We start from the raw sequence: 18,970 nt of genomic DNA, 5'->3' as shown, positions 1-18,970 counted from the left end.
GATAAAATACAAATTCAGGTTGTATTGATTTGATGTTAACATTTAAAATGATCATAGCAGTTTAATTTTATTTTGCCCCTATGTATATTACCCCAAAACTGCCTAGTAGTAAAACATATTAAATGCTTCTATATGGTTTCCAACTTGTCTTGTGCCTTATTGGGCAATTTTTGATTCAGTAAGAATTATCCCACGACAAAGCATAATTTCACATTTTGAAACCCTTTTTAAAAAATGCATGCAGTTTTTTTCAGTATAAGAATTTAAATTAGTTTTCCAAGGAGTAAAATGCATGTGCTCACTTACTTTGGGGAAAATGTGGGATTAAATGAGTTAACATGGTGACTTGATTCTGCAATCAAATGCACAGGTCTCAGGATTATTAAACAATGTACCAGTAAAATAGCTAATATGTGACAAAAGCAATAGAAATATTTAATAAATCTTACATATATATATAAAAAAATATCTATGTGCCTGATATAACTATGAAAAATTAAATGCACTATATAATAACCTGCAAATATGTTGACTATTTCTATATGCTTTATAGAAATAATGATAATAGTCATAATACATACAGTTGTCATTTTTATTTGACAAAATAAAATATATCACATTATTTAAGAGATTAAGAACAGAAAACATAAGATTTTTTTTCTTTTTTGCAGAATATGTATTTTATTCTAAAAAAATAATTAAAAAATGTCAAGACATTCATGGAGTTGGTCAGCAAAAGATCGTTTTAATGTTTTCAAATTCAAACTGGGGGTACACTTTTATATACACCATGTTAAATGAAACAGTAGTACAATAAGAAAAGGCTCAAGTCCTGCTAATCTTGTATGACTGTACATAAAAAGCAAAAGTAACAAAATTATAGCTGGAAAATTACAAACTGCCGATTGACAAGACATTACTGCAATATGTAAGACTGTGCTGCTACCTGTAATCAATCACGATTCTCTGACGGCTCACTATCTGGATACATTTTCAAGTATTTCTCCACCATGCTGTCCAAATCATGCTTAATGGCACAGTTAATAAAGAACAGAGCCATGCTCTTGTTTCTGTGATGCACAGGTGTATCTTCCAGGTATGTTGTCAGTCGTTGTTTCGCAGTGCTGCATTTGTCATTTGTCAAAGTAAAGACTGGCAGATTGTACAGGACTTTCAGGAGAGCACACACGTTGGGGAAGAACTTCACATCGGAGAGCTGAAGCGTCTCATAGATGGTTGATGGCAATACAACATCTTTAGTGCCATGTTTCCATTTGATCTTCCAGCAGTGCAACTCAGCAGGATAGGTGCCAGGTATGTTGTCAGTCGTTGTTTCGCAGTGCTGCATTTGTCATTTGTCAGAGCAAAGACTGGCAGATTGTACAGGACTTTCAGGAGAGCACACACGTTGGGGAAGAACTTCACATCGGACAGCTGAAGTGTCTCGTAGATGGTTGATGGCAGTACAACGTCTTTAGTGCCATGCTTCCATTTGATCTTCCAGCAGTGTAACTCGGCAGGAAAGGTGTCTGGGTTCAGCAAGTCATCTTTATAAATGTCTGCACTGGTCTCCTCTGCAGTGTTGAACTTCAACTGTCCCATGATGGCAGGGACAAGTGACAAGGACTTCAGGGCCTTCAGATGATTTTCAGAGAAAAGATCAGACAGCTCCTTAATCACATGGCTGACCACTGGAATGGTGACTTGCTCTTTATAGTAGGTCTCAGGTTGGATTTCCTCACCAGAGGTTGGTCGTTTTCTAAAGTACAGTCTGGGTACTTTCACTGGGATTTCAAGAGCTGCAGCCAAGTTAATGGCTTCCTCAAACCAGAACTCATGGTAGACCTCGATATTCTCGTAAACTTCATTCAGCGAATGCAGAACCGCAGTTAGACTGCTAGATGCGAAGAAGACCTCGTTTGTTTGCCCTTGCAGATTCTTACCAAAGGCTCTGGAGAAGGAAAGTGTGTTCTTCAGCACCACTAATGTCATGACAAATTCAAAATCGGCCAAAGCCTCGGATATGACAAAGGCGTTGTGTGCTACTTCATCGCTCCATTTGTGATCTTCATTATCATGGACGCTATCCATGCAAAGCAGCAGAGCCTCCAGGAGGTCGACAGCTACTTCGAATGTATCATGCTGCTCTGTCCATTTCGAGTCACAGGCCTCTTTGAGGACATTGGCTTTTTCTTCGTTTCCTTGGTAGTAGATCGAAATAGCACTTTCCAGCTGATTTTGCAACAATGGCGATTTACTGAAAAACGCATCCAGCTTTTTCAGGGTAGACATGACGAGATGCACACCTGTGAAGGTCATTGTGTTTGCCAGGCAGATGTTCAGAGAGCAACTGGAGCAAGGGGTGAGAACCGCTAGCGGGTGTAACTCAGCTATTCTGGCCACCACTGCTTTGACCTTCATAGCGGACACACCAGAACACAAATACGCCTGTCCTCTGCAGTACTGCATGTCCAGGCCACATTTCTCAGTTACTTCAGCAATAAGCCTCTCCGTGATAGCCTCCACATCACCTTCAAAAAGCAGGAACCCGACAAATTCTTCCCTTAGGCAGTTGGTCTTGTCCACAAAACGTATGAACAACGGGAGAAGGCTCTCTCCGCCTACCTCAACCAGGCTGTCTACTACCAAAGAGAAGAAGCGTACTGCAATATGTAAGACTGTGCTGCTACCTGTAATCAATCACGATTCTCTGACGGCTCACTATCTGGATACATTTTCAAGTATTTCTCCACCATGCTGTCCAAATCATGCTTAATGGCACAGTTAATAAAGAACAGAGCCATGCTCTTGTTTCTGTGATGCACAGGTGTATCTTCCAGGTATGTTGTCAGTCGTTGTTTCGCAGTGCTGCATTTGTCATTTGTCAGAGCAAAGACTGGCAGATTGTACAGGACTTTCAGGAGAGCACACACGTTGGGGAAGAACTTCACATCGGACAGCTGAAGTGTCTCGTAGATGGTTGATGGCAGTACAACGTCTTTAGTGCCATGCTTCCATTTGATCTTCCAGCAGTGTAACTCGGCAGGAAAGGTGTCTGGGTTCAGCAAGTCATCTTTATAAATGTCTGCACTGGTCTCCTCTGCGGTGTTGAACTTCAACAGTCCCATGATGGCAGGGACAAGTGACAAGGACTTCAGGGCCTTCAGATGATTTTCAGAGAAAAGATCAGACAGCTCCTTAATCACATGGCTGACCACTGGAAGGGTGACTTGCTCTTTATAGTAGGTCTCAGGTTGGATTTCCTCACCAGACGTCGGTCGTTTTCTGAAGTACAGCCTGGGTACTTTCACTGGGATTTCAAGAGCTGCAGCCAAGTTAATGGCTTCCTCAAACCAGAACTCATGGTAGACCTCGATATTCTCGTAAACTTCATTCAGCGAATGCAGAACCGCAGTTAGACTGCTAGATGCGAAGAAGACCTCGTTTGTTTGCCCTTGCAGATTCTTACCAAAGGCTCTGGAGAAGGAAAGTGTGTTCTTCAGCACCACTAATGTCATGACAAATTCAAAATCGGCCAAAGCCTCGGATATGACAAAGGCGTTGTGTGCTACTTCATCGCTCCATTTGTGATCTTCATTATCATGGACGCTATCCATGCAAAGCAGCAGAGCCTCCAGGAGGTCGACAGCTACTTCGAATGTATCATGCTGCTCTGTCCATTTCGAGTCACAGGCCTCTTTGAGGACATTGGCTTTTTCTTCGTTTCCTTGGTAGTAGATCGAAATAGCACTTTCCAGCTGATTTTGCAACAATGGCGATTTACTGAAAAACGCATCCAGCTTTTTCAGGGTAGACATGACGAGATGCACACCTGTGAAGGTCATTGTGTTTGCCAGGCAGATGTTCAGAGAGCAACTGGAGCAAGGGGTGAGAACCGCTAGCGGGTGTAACTCAGCTATTCTGGCCACCACTGCTTTGACCTTCATAGCGGACACACCAGAACACAAATACGCCTGTCCTCTGCAGTACTGCATGTCCAGGCCACATTTCTCAGTTACTTCAGCAATAAGCCTCTCCGTGATAGCCTCCACATCACCTTCAAAAAGCAGGAACCCGACAAATTCTTCCCTTAGGCAGTTGGTCTTGTCCACAAAACGTATGAACAACGGGAGAAGGCTCTCTCCGCCTACCTCAACCAGGCTGTCTACTACCAAAGAGAAGAAGCGTCCTTCTTTAACTTCAACCAACAACTCCTCACGAACACAGTTTTCCATCACTTCCAGCATCTGCTGCAATTGAGTAGAGGAGCAGTGCTCGAGGTTTCCGGGCGACCCCTCGAACTTCTTTCTGAGGAATTCGTCACCTGCATTGATACGGTACTCCAACAGTGCCTGGAAGTTGGTGGGAGTGAAGCTTTTGCTTCTGGGTTCTTTGTCGGAGTGCCCATGCAGAGGGATGTTCTGCGTGCCCATCATCACGACAACATCAAACAAAGACTTGAGATACTCTTTATTCAGTGTTTCCTCATCAATGACCTGAGGGCTGCTGTCAACCCCATCACCATTTTTGCTCTCACTGATCTCTTTGGTTGTTGCCTCAGTATTATCTTTTGTTGCCTCACTCTGGGAGTCCGCTGAGAATATACAAACAATATTTGTGTAAATTCAGTAATTATTTTGTTAATATATTCTATATATTAACATGTAAATATATAGAATGTGTCAGATAGCTTTATTACAGCATTACTAAATAAAATTTTATTTAAAAAAAATCCATCCAAATTACAGATTTTGCAAGGCGGGTATGTAAATATGTGAGAAAATCACAAAGAACTCACATATACTCTTCTTTGCTTCAGGGGCATCCTTATTTTCTTTCTGTTAGAAACATACCAAATTCATTAGGAAATCATTCACATTCTGTGTATTTACACATAATTGGCTTTTACCTTTACTTTGAAATGTTAAGAGACAGGCATAATACAGTACAGTAACAACTCATCAATTAATATACTGAGCAGATCTTACCTCATTATTCGACCGTTTGAGGGAAGGATTGTCAAATATGGTTGGTATTGCATTATCCTTCAGTACAGTCCTGAAAGGGCTCTGGATAATAATCACAATAATGTGCAATGCAACATGTTAGAGATCACATGTTATTTATTGATGGGAAGTTGTGAGGCCAATCTGTTTTACCCGACTAAAACTTTTTACACAACAATTTCTAATTCTTGAATGATTATTCTACATGCAGTTTTTGGAATATTTATATTTTTACAGAAACAGCACCTAAAATACACACTTTATGTAAAACAACTTAATATATTTAAAAATACATTTAATATAAAGGTATAGTACATTTTTACTAACTACAATGAGTACATATTCACATATGAACTACACAAAAAGAATAATAACAACTTACGGTTTTGGTTATCAAGTTAGGTTCAAAGTGCCTGGCACACAGTCTGTGATATTTGTTCAGATGGTCCGGCGTTTTCTCTTTAAGGTCTGAGCGACTGCAGTTTTCCACCCATTTCTTACACCTAGGGAATAAATATCTCATGAATGGAGGGCTGTTAGCATCTAACATAGCCGTTATCAATACAATGGTGTGGATATAGCATTACAATGCTATAATATAGTGCATATTATCTGTATCTTTTTGTTTTTACTGTAATATACGACGTTGTTTGTGTCTAGCTGCTAACGTTAATAGACAACATACACAATGGGATCAATATAGCTCATATCTATGACAGATAGTTACATTCACCACATACAATCAGAACTGCACTGTAAAAGCAAGCTGGGCTAACAGATTTATCTTATTTGAACAATACAAATGCGAAGTAAAACTGGGCTGACTGAAAAACAACTCCTAGTTCTCTAACAATACTTTGTGCAGTATGTAAACACCATGTAACGTACGACAGATTCAACTTTGCATCTGATCTGCCAAGCGAGCTAACCGGCTCAGTTAGAGCTCTGCACACAACAGTAAATAAATGAAGTTAAATGAAGGTTAAACACGACGTCGTCTATCGTCTAGATGACAGAGTAAGCTCGGTAAGCAAAACGTGTGTAATTTACCTCTCGGGGTCCCGTGGAAACCTGAAGAACGCCAACACCGAATGAGTGCTGTTCCTGGAGCAGTTTAGCGCCGCGCAGAAATTAGGCATCGTGCGTTCACTTTGAGTCGAATCTTTAATAGTGAATCAAGTTTATTGGACTCAATGTGATGATACTCCGGTCGGAAAATTTAAAAAATATATAGTTTTAGAGACTAATAAAGTGGTAAATTGATCGGCACTCTAGTGCTTTGTGTGGCCTGGAGGAGAAGCGCGTTGGAGTTCGTCTCCGTCCCACAATGCTTTGCTCGCGCACAGCGAGTTCAAATTCACAGCCAATCAGCATGCGCGTACAGGAAGAAATTGGCGGCAGCTAGGGGGTAACCGTGGATATATTAGAATTTTTTTTTTTAATGAGCAATATTAAAGTAATAGTTCAGCCAAGAATGATAGATGTGACATGTACTCACATTATTTAAAGATTTACTCTTTTTTTGTTGAAACCAAAAGGAAAGGACTGTTTCAGTCACCCTTTACTTTGATTGCATTTCTTTCCCATACAGAAAAACTGAATGGTGACTGAAACTGTCATCCTGCCTGAAGTCATAAGGTTTGGAATAACATGACTGAATAAACTACAATTGTCACGTTTTCATTAACCCTTAACTACACACACAGATAGTAAAACCAATTTTTGTTACACTGACACAATGAAACATTTATATTGCACTGATACATTCTTTATTAAGATGTCTAACTAGTTCAGTGATCACAATTATGGTTAAAATACAGTGAATGCTCATCTTGGCTTTAAAAAGACATGGTCGCTATTAAGGGATGAATTAAATCCTCTGTAGAAAATAAGAAGTCTAGTTAATTAAACAAATGACTTTACTGTATGTTTAGAAAACATTTTTCAAAACAAATTAACAACAAAACAAATCATACTTTTTACAGCCATGTCATTTTTTTCAACTTAAAGGTTCACAAAATGAAAAATGCAGTGTTGTGTTAAAATGTTACAAAAAACAGAAAAAGCTCTTTATATCTACACACACACTGCATGAGCCTTGTTAGCATAGAAGAGCACTTTTTATAATAGTGCCTATAAATCATTGTCTTTAAGCTGTTAAGCCATTGCAGTTAAGATATTACTCGGATTAGCAGCCCAATGCAACAAACACTTAAATATTAAAAGAAACTATTTTTAATAGCATCACATAGAATACTTAAAATGTAGGTGTTACGTATGCTATAAATGTCCAATTTGAAAGTGACATCAACATCAGCTTATAATGCTTAACTGAATACTTTTGCAAAGTCTTCAGGCTGATCTGGCAGGTCTTCCAGTAGTGCTGGGTTTTTTCTGTAGATGTAAGCATTTGCATCTGCATCTTCCATCTGCACCAGCTCAGCCAATGAGGAGACGCATGCATCATGGTCATTCAGCATACCTGGCAGACGAGAGGACTTACGTTGGATTCGTGTTGATCGCCGCACAGGCGTCAGAAACTTGAGGTCTTTGATGGTGCTTTTGCGTCGCGAGCCACTGCCTGGGGCCGTTTCGCATTCAATTATCTTTTTCACACTAAAGGATGAGAAAACCAAATTAACACTTGAACTTCTTACACGTGTGTCTTTCTACATACCGTTAAATTACCCCAAACACACCTTTGCAGATATGGAGTTGTTTTCACATTGTATTTCACAATGGATGCCCCCACCATCTCTGGAGTGGTGTTCTTCATCTCCTCATCACTGTCATCATCTTCACTCGCAAATGGCTTCTTCTCCTTAGGTTCCTGATCATCATCCTCATTCTTTATGACAGCCTTCTTAGTGTCTTCTGTAATGTCTTCTTCATCTCCCAGTTCCTCCTCTTCCAGAATTTCAAACACTTTATCTGTTTTCTGCTCCTCCATTTGCACTTCCATTCTTTTCTCTGCCACCACATCAGATTTGTCAAAATTTACACCTGTCGAGGATGGGCAAAAACATATGAGCAATTTATTAAAAAAAAACACATTATGACTCAAAAAGAGAATACGTTTGTTTATTCTGGTAATATTAGTAATTAATTTGCAGTTCCTGCATAAAGAACCTGGATGAGACTCACCATCTTCACATGATGAGGGCGTCTCCATTGCCTCCAATTTATCACACAAGTTCAACACCAACTGCATATTGCATATAAGCAAAGCAGAAATTACAATTAAAAAAATGCAAATATATACAACAGTGAATATCTATCTGTCCGCTTATCTATCAGTTTCACAAATAAGTCTCTATTATGATTCTTACCGACTCCATCCTTATCTCTAGGTCGACTGGCAAATCCATATCACTGTTGTCCAGAAAGTCTAGTGTGGTATTCATAATATTGCTTGATCTCCTAGAACACACTGTTTTATTGTCAGGGACTTCGATATCATTAGTTTGGTTGTCAGGCTTCAATGCAGCAGTTGGTTTAACAGCCTCAGTCTGGACGGCATGCTCAGATTGGGAACCAATTGTGGCTTTGGGTCCTGTTTTAGGCTGTGGAGCTGGTTTTGGTTTTAGTGAAAAGGCTGACGACTTTTCCGATATTGGATGCCTCTTCAGAGCTTTTCCCTTAGATGCCAGCCACTCTGCAAGCTTTGCTCTGAAAGTACAGTATAAATAAAACATAAGACAATCACATCAATATATCATCTTCTATCTGCAGATTGTCACACTTGTCCAGGTAAAACTTAAATACTAAAATACATACATTATTGTTCAAAAGTTTGGTGTCTGTAAGATTTTCTAATGTTTTTTGGAAAAAAGTCTCATGCTCAACAAGGCTGAATTTATTTGATAAAAAAATACAGTAAAACAGTAATATTGTGAAATAATATAACCATTTAAAATAACTTTTCTATTTTAATTTAGTTTAAAATTTAATTTATTTTTGTGTTGGCAAAGCTGAATTTTCAGCAGCATAACTCCATTTTTCAGGGTCACATGATTTGACTTCAGAAATCATTCTAATATGCTGGTTTGATGCTCAAGAAAATATTTTGACACATTTTTAAAATGTCACTGTTTAAAACAGTTGTGCAGAATTGTATTCTTGTGGAAAGTGTGATACATTTTTTTTTATCAATATTCTTTGATGAATCATTTTTTGAAACAAACTTTATCAAGTTAATCTATCCTGGCTTATTAATAATAAAAAAAATTAATAATTAAAATAATCTTACTTACCCCAAACTTTTCAATGGTAGTGTATACAACTCACCTTCTCTCTTCAGCCGTCTCTATTTGCATTTTGTACTGGCTGACTGTACTTGTGACAGGCCTGCAGACTTTCTGTTCAGTGGTGGCTGTTTTGGGTTTCTCCACCTGCACAGTCATGTCTTTTTTCTTTAAAGCGCTGGGTTTGCTGATGGCAGAGCGCCCTGTAGCTAGAGGGGCAGACCTGAGAGGAGCACAAACACCTGCTTGGGAGACAGTACCTGGGAACTTTTGAGGTATCCGTTTATGGGAAATGGACTTCTGGACTGGTTTTTCAGTGGCATTCAGCTGGATATCAGAGACAGATTTCGGTCTAGATGACAAAGCAGAGTTTACTCTGGGTTTAGTGTACGCCGGCAGGGAAGTAACGGACTTGGACCGAACTTTAGACAATTCAGGTTTTGGTCTGGTCACATCTGGTTTTGAAATCACTTTCTTTTCTGTGGTCTTCTCATCTTCACTGGGTTTTCTGAAACAGTCGATTTTAGACCGAACTACACGACCCTTATACGTGCCAGGTTTGGATTTCTGGATGGCAGAGACAGTAGAGGGTGGTTTATGAACTTCTTCCACGAGCTTCTTGTGTCTTACAGTCTGCTGTGTACGGAAGGCCTGGCTTAGTGTGTTATTACGTTTAGTAGGATCAGCATTAGTTTTGGCCTTCGGTCTAACAACCTTTTCCTTCTCTCTTGTTCCAGAGATATCCTCCTTAAGATCATTCTTTGACTGAAGGGGTGCAGATTTACATATCACTTTTTGTTTTGATACAATATTGCAGATGACTTGTTTTTTTGGACCACATACTGGTTTAGAGTTTTCCTTGTTGCTCTGAATAGAAATAATAAAGGAGCAGAATTAAACAAACTACATTGCAAGCACACATACATCTTTCACACACGTACATGTGAGAAATAAGTTATAAATCTGTGCAAGAGCTGGGCTGCTTCACAAAATGCAATGATCACCTTTCTCACCACCGACTCCATTCTGTGCAACTATCAGTGCAAACAAAGCTTTTCAAAGATGATGATCTTCCCCTGCAGAACATCACATTGTTATAACACTCAAACAAACAAAACAAGAAAAGATATCTCACAAAAATCTGTCTATAGATCATACATTCAATACAAGATATGTAAAATATGCTATTTTTGTCGATTTTTATTGCGAGTATTTCACATGACAGATCTATTTATATATTTTGTATCTAACCACACTAGATGCTTGGAAAAAAAATTGTTAGAAAATGGAAACGGGGGTTGCGCCCAGACAAACCTGAATAACGTTACCTCAGAACATGTCAAACAATAATTCCTGGTTTTATACCAGTTCTAAACGATTCTGCGAGGAGTTTCCATTATAATAACACGCTTCAAAAAAGATCCAAATCATGACAATACTCACAAACCATTGGCAACAGTCACCAAAACAACATCTACTTACGTTATCTACGGCTTCTTGAATCAGTCAGGTAAGACCACTAGTATAAATGTGTCCGTTTACCGAATTTGAAGAACAATTATCTTCACATTCAAACACAGCGCACGCGCTTTCCAACAGATTTGAGTTCAGCGCGGCGAGCTGTCGGATTGGCGAAGACCGTTTATGAGTCACTCTAGCCTATGAATCGTATTGGCTGCCTCTGATCACGTGATCAAAGTTGATGTGATCGAGTTGGCCCCACCCCTTTTACTGAAAGCTAGGAGCTGCCTGATTTGAATCCAAATAAAATTCCTCTCATAACTGCTCAGTGGCAGTTTCAAAACTCCCAGTTGCCCAGTTGCCCTAAATTCCAATCTAATGACATTAATGTTTTAGATAGCCCTAGTTTTTGTAAGAAAATCAATGTAATGCTTAATTTAATTTTTGATAGCTCTAGACACTGTAAGAACATTTTAATTATGGGTTTTATGTGAGAAGAAACATAGTGTATTAACAGCATAGTTTATATATTTGATTTTGTCCGTATGAAATTATCTAAAAAGAAGTAAATTTCATTGATTTTGTTAGTATTTCTTAGGCCACAGAACATAAGACGATGACAAGCATGTCATTGAATATATTTATATTCTACACACGTGCATACCTACAGAATGCAGTTCAGAAGTTTGGACATAATTTATTTTCCCAAAAGGCCTCCACATGGTCAAGTGCATAGCAAATCACATTCAGCCACTAGATGGCAGAAGATTCCACAGTCTTGATGCTCTAAGATTATTAGAAACCCATTTGAACAGTATGACTGTGAAAAGTGCCTTCATTCCAGTGTGTGATAATGAGTAAAATAATAAGGAGATTGTAGCTGTTAGGCTATGACTCCAACTGTGATCTCAAATTGCTTCCCTCTGGGGTTCCACTTTAATTAATGTAATATTTAATTCATGAGATATTCTGCTGACTGCATCATTATGTGAGGTCTGTCACACATGTGTGGTCATTTCTGCTAGTTAATTATGACCTTGTCTAAACAATTTGACCTTGTCTATAAATGTGTGTCTTGACTAATTTCCTGGAATTCAGAGGCAAGAAGGAACCAATTTATCTGGTTGGCTAATCAAGTAACTTTTTGGTTATTCTGTTTTAAGTAGATATGGACCATGAAAAGCATTGTTTTCTATGGTGGACAATAAAATGGACATGGATCTAGCTACTTAATATCTGCTAGCATTTACATGTTATTAAATGTAATATTAAAAGTTATTCAGTCCTGATGTTACAAGAGAAAAAAAATTAAACAAGTAGGCTTCACATATTCCACTGATGACAACCATATGGCACTAACTAAACATCAAGCCAAAAACATTTAATCTATACAGTAAACCTAGTTGCATACTATCAAACGATTTCTATGAGGGCAAAATATTATTGCAAAAATCGAAATCTGACTCCCTGTGAGATGGTGACTCCCCTGCATCTCCCTATGAGGGTTATATGAAACACACTAATAATCTACTCTGCAAACAACTACATCGCGTTTAATCTAATGTGACAAGCACAGATAAGCCTTTATGAAATGAACAACCAGCATTTTTAAACAAACCATCTGCACAGCTTTCACCTTCATTTGCTACAGAACTGCTGTTTGTGTACTGAACTCATCTTGAACTCAAATGTAACGAGTTCAAACTGCACATCAATAACAGCGCCTATTAAGGTCACAGAATATGATGGTCACAGTGTTCAGATTTTGATAACCTTTAATACTGTCTTGTCAGATTTGGTGACCCTGCAAAAAATAGAGAAGATTAGACATCACCAGAGTGAATTTGGGTGGCATTATAGCCGTTCGGTGTGAAATAGAGGAGGGTAATGGAGATTGGTATGTTCAATACCGCTTTGTCAGATTTAGTGACCCTGCTTATGTCTGTTACTGTTACTAGATCAAAATGCTTTCTAGGATATAAAACAGAGAAGTTTCGACATCACCGGACTAAATTTGGGTAACAATAAAACTATTATTATGTGTGAAACAGAGATGAGTAATGAATTTCTCTAACCTGTTAGATTTGCCTTGTCATTTGGTGACGATGCTGTCTGTTGCTGTTCACATTAGACCAAAATGCTTTTTTTAAGATAAATGAGGTTAGATATCAACAGTGTGAGTTTAGGTAACATCAAACCATTCTGTGTGAAACAGAGAGGGGGAACGGATTTCAGTAATGTTTCATTTCCTTGTCGGATTTGGTGACCCTGCTGTATGTCTGTTACTGTTCTCATCAGACCAAAATACTTTTCAGGAAATAGAGGAGGCAAGATATCACCAGAGTGAATCTGGGTCAAATTAAAGCCATTCTGTGTGAAATAGATGTTCGTAATGGATTTTGGTAGTTGAGAATAAACTGTCTAATACAGTGGTTCCCAACCCTGGTCCTGGAGGCACCCCAACACTGCACGTTTTGCATGTCTCCTTAATCAAACACACCTGATTCAGGTCATCAGCTCATTAGTAGAGACTCCAAGACCTGAAATTGATGTGTCAGAGAAAGGAGACATGCAAAATGTGCAGTGTTGGGGTGCTCCCAGGACCAGGGTTGGGAACTACCGGTCTAATATACAGTGTTGCCATGGATACTAGGACCAAAACCAAAGACATTTGACCATCTTATCCAAAGACACATCTACCTGACTCAAGACAATACAGGTGTAGTGACAGTAAATCATCCATCAAAATGATTGAGGTAAGAGGGAATCACAGAGCAGAGGTGAAATGATCTTAATACATACAGACAGCTTGTTTTCCCATTAGTCTGACAGATTCTGCTTGTTTTTGCTGAAAACATGGCAAAGCAATACATTTGTCAAAACTCCACCACGTGTGACATTGATTTTCGGTTGTCTTACATTTACAGTAGCTCTCCACCATTGGCCTGTCCTTCTCACTGACAGGTTTAGCGTAATTGAGGGGGAAACTGTATGAACTCTCCCCCACTCAGTCAAGTGTTAAACCAGGGTGAGGTTTGATGAAATGCTGTGATTATCAGTAACAGTTCATCTTCTCCAGGCAGGCATATGCATTCCTAAAACGACAACAGCACGTGTGTGTGTGTGACGGTTTGCTGATAGTGCTAAATGGGAACAGCAGATCGTCAATAACTTCTGATCAGCCTTTACATCTTCCCGCAGCGTGGATCCCTGCAGTTTTGCATTCCAGCGGTGAACACTTCCGCACTGCATCACCCTGTAGGAAATTAACACCAGGCAATCCATCATTCCAAAAGAGAAAGATACACGCAGGTTAAAAATACACAGATCATGCAGATCAGGAATGAAGTTTACGGAGTCTCTGTTAGAGCAGTTAAATAAAAGTGATTATGAAAAACAAACACACTAACAAAATCCCTCAAAATGAGCATATGTAAAATGCATTTGAAAAATAGTTCCTTTAAATATAAATGTTGATATATCCTCAACAACTGAGTTTTTAAATGACAGTATTTATTTACAAATGCAGTGAAATATAATGGACATTTATCCATGTTATATAAAAGTTGTAAATTCCAAACAAAGATCATATCAGTCACAATATATTGTCAAACATACAATGATTAGCAAATACACAGTCCGTTTGAGATGTATATTATTGCAGCAGAGATATTTAAGGCAATAACAGGACATTAATGAAATGCATAATATAGAATAGGTTATTATAATAACACAATATACCAAAACACAACAACTTAAGCCACAGAGAAGACTGTACTTACACAAACACGATAAAAAAGCAACAATAAATGAGAGTAATACAGTAGAGTCCTTCTGAACACAAAAGTCAATAGTTTGACATATATTCCTTTTTAATATTACTGGCACCACTTTAAATGCAAAAGATGGCAATGCAGGTCAAAGGTCAGTCGTAGGAAAAATCTCATGTGGGAACTGCCGCGGAAAGTTAATTGTTCAGTCACGTCTCCTTGTATATGATATGCGTTTGGGAAGTGCACAGGATGTAGACTCTCTCTGAATCGGAGAATGAAATTCATGCCCATATATGTGGTGTTTATGGTTCCCTCTACTGTTGTTTTGTCTTCCACATGTTTAGTAAGGGTAGTGTTTCTGTTTCTTCCCTGCGAAACATGCCATCCACGTGCACAACAGCATGGCCACCACAGCTCCAGCCCCGGTGCAGTAATAAGCCCATCCGATCTCACAAGAACCTGAAGGAAACATCAACCTCAACATTTAATACTCAAAATCTATTATGTTCACTCAAAATATAATGTGAGGCACAATATATTGTTTATATTATATTTCCAATCTGCCTACCTATTTAAAAAAAAATAAAATAAAATGTTTACTCAACCATGGCACGGGAAGATATTTTATTATTTGTTATATTTGTGATATTTTACATTTAACTTTTATAAATAATATATATTTGATAATTTATTTGATTAAAAAAAAAAAGTAAAACAGTGATTTGGAAATACTATTATTATTTAAATAATACTAACAATAACTGCACATTTTATTACTATTCTATTAACAACAACAACTACAATAATAATAATGTTTTCTATTTGAATAAATTTAATAATATAATTTATTCCTGTGATATCACGATTCTTTAAAATATGCTGATTTGGTGCTCAAGAATCAATGTTGTGCTGCTTAATAGTTTTCGGAAAATTCTTTTTATAAATAGAAAGTGCAAAATAACAGCATTTATTTGATGTCCAAATTCTTTGTAACATTTCTTTACTGTCACTTTTGATCAATTTCATGTGTCCTTGTGGAATAAAAGTATTATGTTTTTAAAATAAATAAATAAATAACCCTTACTGACCCCAAACTTTTAAACAGTAGTGTATATAAATTGTACTAAGTCTCATAAAATGCATACTGATATGTAATATAATTATAAATAATTATCTGTAAAATTTTCATATTTGTACATTCTTAGTTTGCGTTATAGCTGTAAAGTAAAATCTGAAATTGTCTATATACCAACGTACCAAGTTCGAACTGGTCAGAGCTGTTTCCGCAAGTCTGTCTGACCTCTTCACTGTCCCAGCCTAAAGGGTACAGGGCACATCCCGATCCGATCAGCAGCCCTGCAGAGAGATGAAACACACTGTGAATACAAATAGACCTAAAAGTACACTTTATAACATGACTAAAAGCTCCCATAGTTTCACGCTGTGTGAGGAGGAGAGCATGATATCTCTTGAAAAATAAACGATAGCCATGAAAAACAGCACTTCACGCATTTTGTCATTGGCCTGAAAAGCTATTATTTGTTTTACTGCAAACAATGCAGGATCATTAGCTTGTTTTTTTCCATTTGACACAGATAGTCTATCACACGCACGCAAATGCAAACACACACCTCTGCAGAGACGATACAGCACAAATCATGTTTTCATCTGGGCTCAAGATCCAAACAGCTATGAAAATATGCTAATAAATGCAGCAAGTAGCTTATTTATAAATGAGCTTCTTGGGAATTCTTTCATATTTTCCCTTTTATGTTCTTACCAATTCAGCAAAAATAAACAGGCATGTAATTCCCACCAGAAACATATACAACCGTAGTTTCAATAATGCTCCTCCTCTCCTGTGAGCTCTAAATTCTTACCAGAACATTTCCTAATAAAAAATAACTGCATGTGCCTTCATCTGCCCTGATGCTTTGCATTATGGTCACTAATGTCAGGCTCTTTTTTTCCGTGAATATTTTGTGATTATGAATTCTATATATTTATATATTCGAATTATTATTTATATAATATTATATAAATAATATAATATTTATATGAATATTATATAATATTATTATTTATATTATACATAAAATAAAATACTGGTCAAAAGTTTGGAATAATTAGGATTTTTAAAAAATGCTTTTGAAAGAAGTATCTTATGCTCACCAAAGCTGCATTTATTTGATCATACAGTGAACAGTAATATTGTGTAATATATTACTAAAATTTTAGTGCACATTCCTATGTGTATTATGTAATGCTTGGCTCTCTTTGCGTCTGGTTACAAATGATGGGTGTGTTATCATCTCAAGTTGTCTGTGTGCCGCGCAGTTGTTGTCTGAGATAATGAAAGGACAGAGGACTGAACACAAAGGACACTCCCTCACTGCCGCACAAGCTAAAGCCCAGTAACAGTTTATTTTTGGAATGATGTGCTTTCATTTGTACTTGTGTCACGGACATTCTTTGATATATTAAAAAGCCTAGATTCCGACATTAGTATCCCAATTCTGTAGGACTTACTCCTTGTCAGAAATTTCAATACTTCTCGTTGCCTTTAAAATTCTTCAAATGCCTCCTGTTCCCTCCATCAATTCAAGCAGGCCTGAAAATCCATTACATTGAGTCAGACACTTACAAAAATGGCATTCTACTTCAGAGTTCAAAACTGCAAAGGAATAAAATAAAGGGAAGAGAAATAAGCCTTTACGTGCTTATACTTTTGTTTCTCAGAGGCAATCAGAGAAGTTATGAATGAGTAATCGATAAGTTGATATTGGGCTAGTTATTATGTGTATGTGAGAGTGTGAAAAGAATGCAGAATTATTCTGAAATTAACTTCTACAGATTGCAGCCATAGCCTACTTATTTCACCCTGGCGTGTGGTCGAGCATGTGTGGTGAGGTTTGTAAAGTTGTGACTGCAAGTACAGCAGTTCTCCTTGACCAAGACAAAAAAGGACCATTGCGGTACTGTGAAACAGGGAGGGCCTTTTGTCACTAAAAATGTGAGGGAAAATTGACAGTGATAAAGTGAATAAGAGGGAATAAGAGGCACACTCACACTCTGAAAAAAGTACCTCTATGGCTTGCAACGGGCTTCTGGTAGAATGCAGCACTGCGTTTTCAAAGTCATATTACCACTAGCATCAGGAAAGTTCTTAAACTGTTTGTAGCGCATATTCAGAGTATACTAATTAAACTGCATGCTAGTCGAAGTGTGTGCACTAAAATAAAAAATATGCTCTAGAAAACTACCATAATTTTCACTTTATAATATGTACTGCAAAACAGTATGCCCTATAAAACTAGTATGGACTAGGTATAATTCAATACAAATAAATAGAATAACTAGACGCTATGTATTACAAATCAAGTACACACTAAATGTATCATACTAGGTAGATTGCACAACAAAACTAGTGTGCATTGGCACTCACTACAAAAAAATGTACTACAGAACTAGCCTGAAAGACACTATGCATTACAAAACAAGTATGCACTAAATGTAGCATATACTAGGCCGAGCAAACAACCAAACTAGTATGCAATAGGTAGAATTCACTACAAAAATGTACTACACAACTAGAGACTGCATTACAAACCAAGTGTGCACTAATGTAGTATATACTATGTAGAGTGCACAACAAAACTAGTATGTACTAGGTGGCCTACACTACAAAATACTGTCAAAGATAAAAGTTGACGATTAGGAGTTGAGCATGTGAGTAATGTATATTACTGGACCTGAACAAACAGATAGAGCAGCAATAGAGCTCAGAATATGAGGAAACCAAAAGGAATCTTGCTTTGACTCGGGAAAAATGAATCTGAGGAACAAAGCAAAAAAATGTGGAAAGTTTGACTCGTTAGATAATGATCTCACAAAATGTGTGTGTTTACATCATATGTGTTTGAGTAACAGGACGAAAAGGGCATTGTGTGCGCTAGACAAAGTCTCTTGTGTGCAGCTGCTACATATTTAGAGGAAAAGACGCATCAATTTGAAACAGAGAAAAGTATGTGTGAGAGAGGCATAGGTGAACACAATTCAGCATAGGAGGCGCTATTTCTGAGCATTGCATCTCTAAGGATTCTCATGTTGCTCATATATAGAGATCAAGCTCTAACCCGAAACCCATAATCCTGTTTTAAACCCTCATCTAAACACAGTTCTCTCCCTGCATGGAGAGTGGTAGGGTTTGAATTTTCAATCAGGCCACAAAAATTGTGATCAACTTCAATCTTCTCACGCACGTCATGGCAATGCCAATGATTGGGAGTCCAGAAACATTTTATCTGAGAAAAAACTTTTAAGCTTTGAATTTAATAAATGAGAAGAATTAAAATATTTATTATAAATAAATAAATAAATAAATATTTTTTTTCTAAAAAATGTTTAAAATTCCAAACTTCTAAATATCTCACAATGGATGCATTGTTATTTTAATTTAGTAACTGATAATAATACTAATTCTACT

General features: G+C 37.6%; 3 protein-coding genes across 4 annotated transcripts in view; all 3 read right to left on the bottom strand.

Annotated features, from left to right (window-relative positions):
* Nucleotides 1–739: 739 nt before the first annotated feature.
* On the bottom strand, nucleotides 740–6,320 carry LOC107691648 (52 kDa repressor of the inhibitor of the protein kinase-like). The gene is made up of 6 exons (XM_016490380.1): nucleotides 6,057–6,320; nucleotides 5,389–5,509; nucleotides 4,989–5,069; nucleotides 4,799–4,838; nucleotides 2,673–4,594; nucleotides 740–928 (listed from the first exon to the last, which is right to left on the bottom strand). The coding sequence occupies exons 1-5, from the start codon at nucleotides 6,143–6,145 to the stop codon at nucleotides 2,697–2,699; spliced, it is 2,229 nt and encodes a 742-aa protein (XP_016345866.1). The 5' UTR covers nucleotides 6,146–6,320; the 3' UTR covers nucleotides 740–928; nucleotides 2,673–2,696.
* Nucleotides 6,321–6,967: 647 nt separating this feature from the next.
* LOC107691646 (cytoskeleton-associated protein 2-like) lies at nucleotides 6,968–12,871 on the bottom strand. 2 transcript variants are annotated; one of them, XM_016490379.1, is made up of 7 exons: nucleotides 12,787–12,871; nucleotides 10,255–10,326; nucleotides 9,294–10,117; nucleotides 8,336–8,675; nucleotides 8,151–8,211; nucleotides 7,706–8,009; nucleotides 6,968–7,622 (listed from the first exon to the last, which is right to left on the bottom strand). In XM_016490379.1, the coding sequence occupies exons 2-7, from the start codon at nucleotides 10,273–10,275 to the stop codon at nucleotides 7,334–7,336; spliced, it is 1,839 nt and encodes a 612-aa protein (XP_016345865.1). In that variant the 5' UTR covers nucleotides 10,276–10,326; nucleotides 12,787–12,871; the 3' UTR covers nucleotides 6,968–7,333. The 2 variants fall into 2 exon arrangements, with proteins under 2 accessions (XP_016345865.1, XP_016345864.1); XM_016490378.1 differs by lacking the exon at nucleotides 12,787–12,871 and adding an exon at nucleotides 10,733–10,873.
* Nucleotides 12,872–14,820: 1,949 nt separating this feature from the next.
* The window catches only part of LOC107691645 (lipoma HMGIC fusion partner homolog), a 28,257-nt gene continuing 24,107 nt past the window's right edge, over nucleotides 14,821–18,970 (bottom strand). Inside the window, exons 3-4 of the mRNA XM_016490377.1 lie at nucleotides 15,742–15,840; nucleotides 14,821–14,943 (exon numbers count right to left, since the gene is read on the bottom strand). Of these exons, the coding sequence (XP_016345863.1) occupies nucleotides 14,825–14,943; nucleotides 15,742–15,840 (218 nt within the window). The 3' untranslated portion in view covers nucleotides 14,821–14,824. The remainder of the gene's footprint in view (nucleotides 14,944–15,741; nucleotides 15,841–18,970) is intronic.

Source organism: Sinocyclocheilus anshuiensis, unplaced genomic scaffold, assembly GCF_001515605.1.
Source record: "Sinocyclocheilus anshuiensis isolate Anshui unplaced genomic scaffold, SAMN03320099.WGS_v1.1 scaffold186, whole genome shotgun sequence".
NCBI classification, from domain to species: Eukaryota; Metazoa; Chordata; class Actinopteri; order Cypriniformes; family Cyprinidae; genus Sinocyclocheilus; species Sinocyclocheilus anshuiensis.
This window is presented reverse-complemented; position numbering and strand designations above follow the sequence as displayed.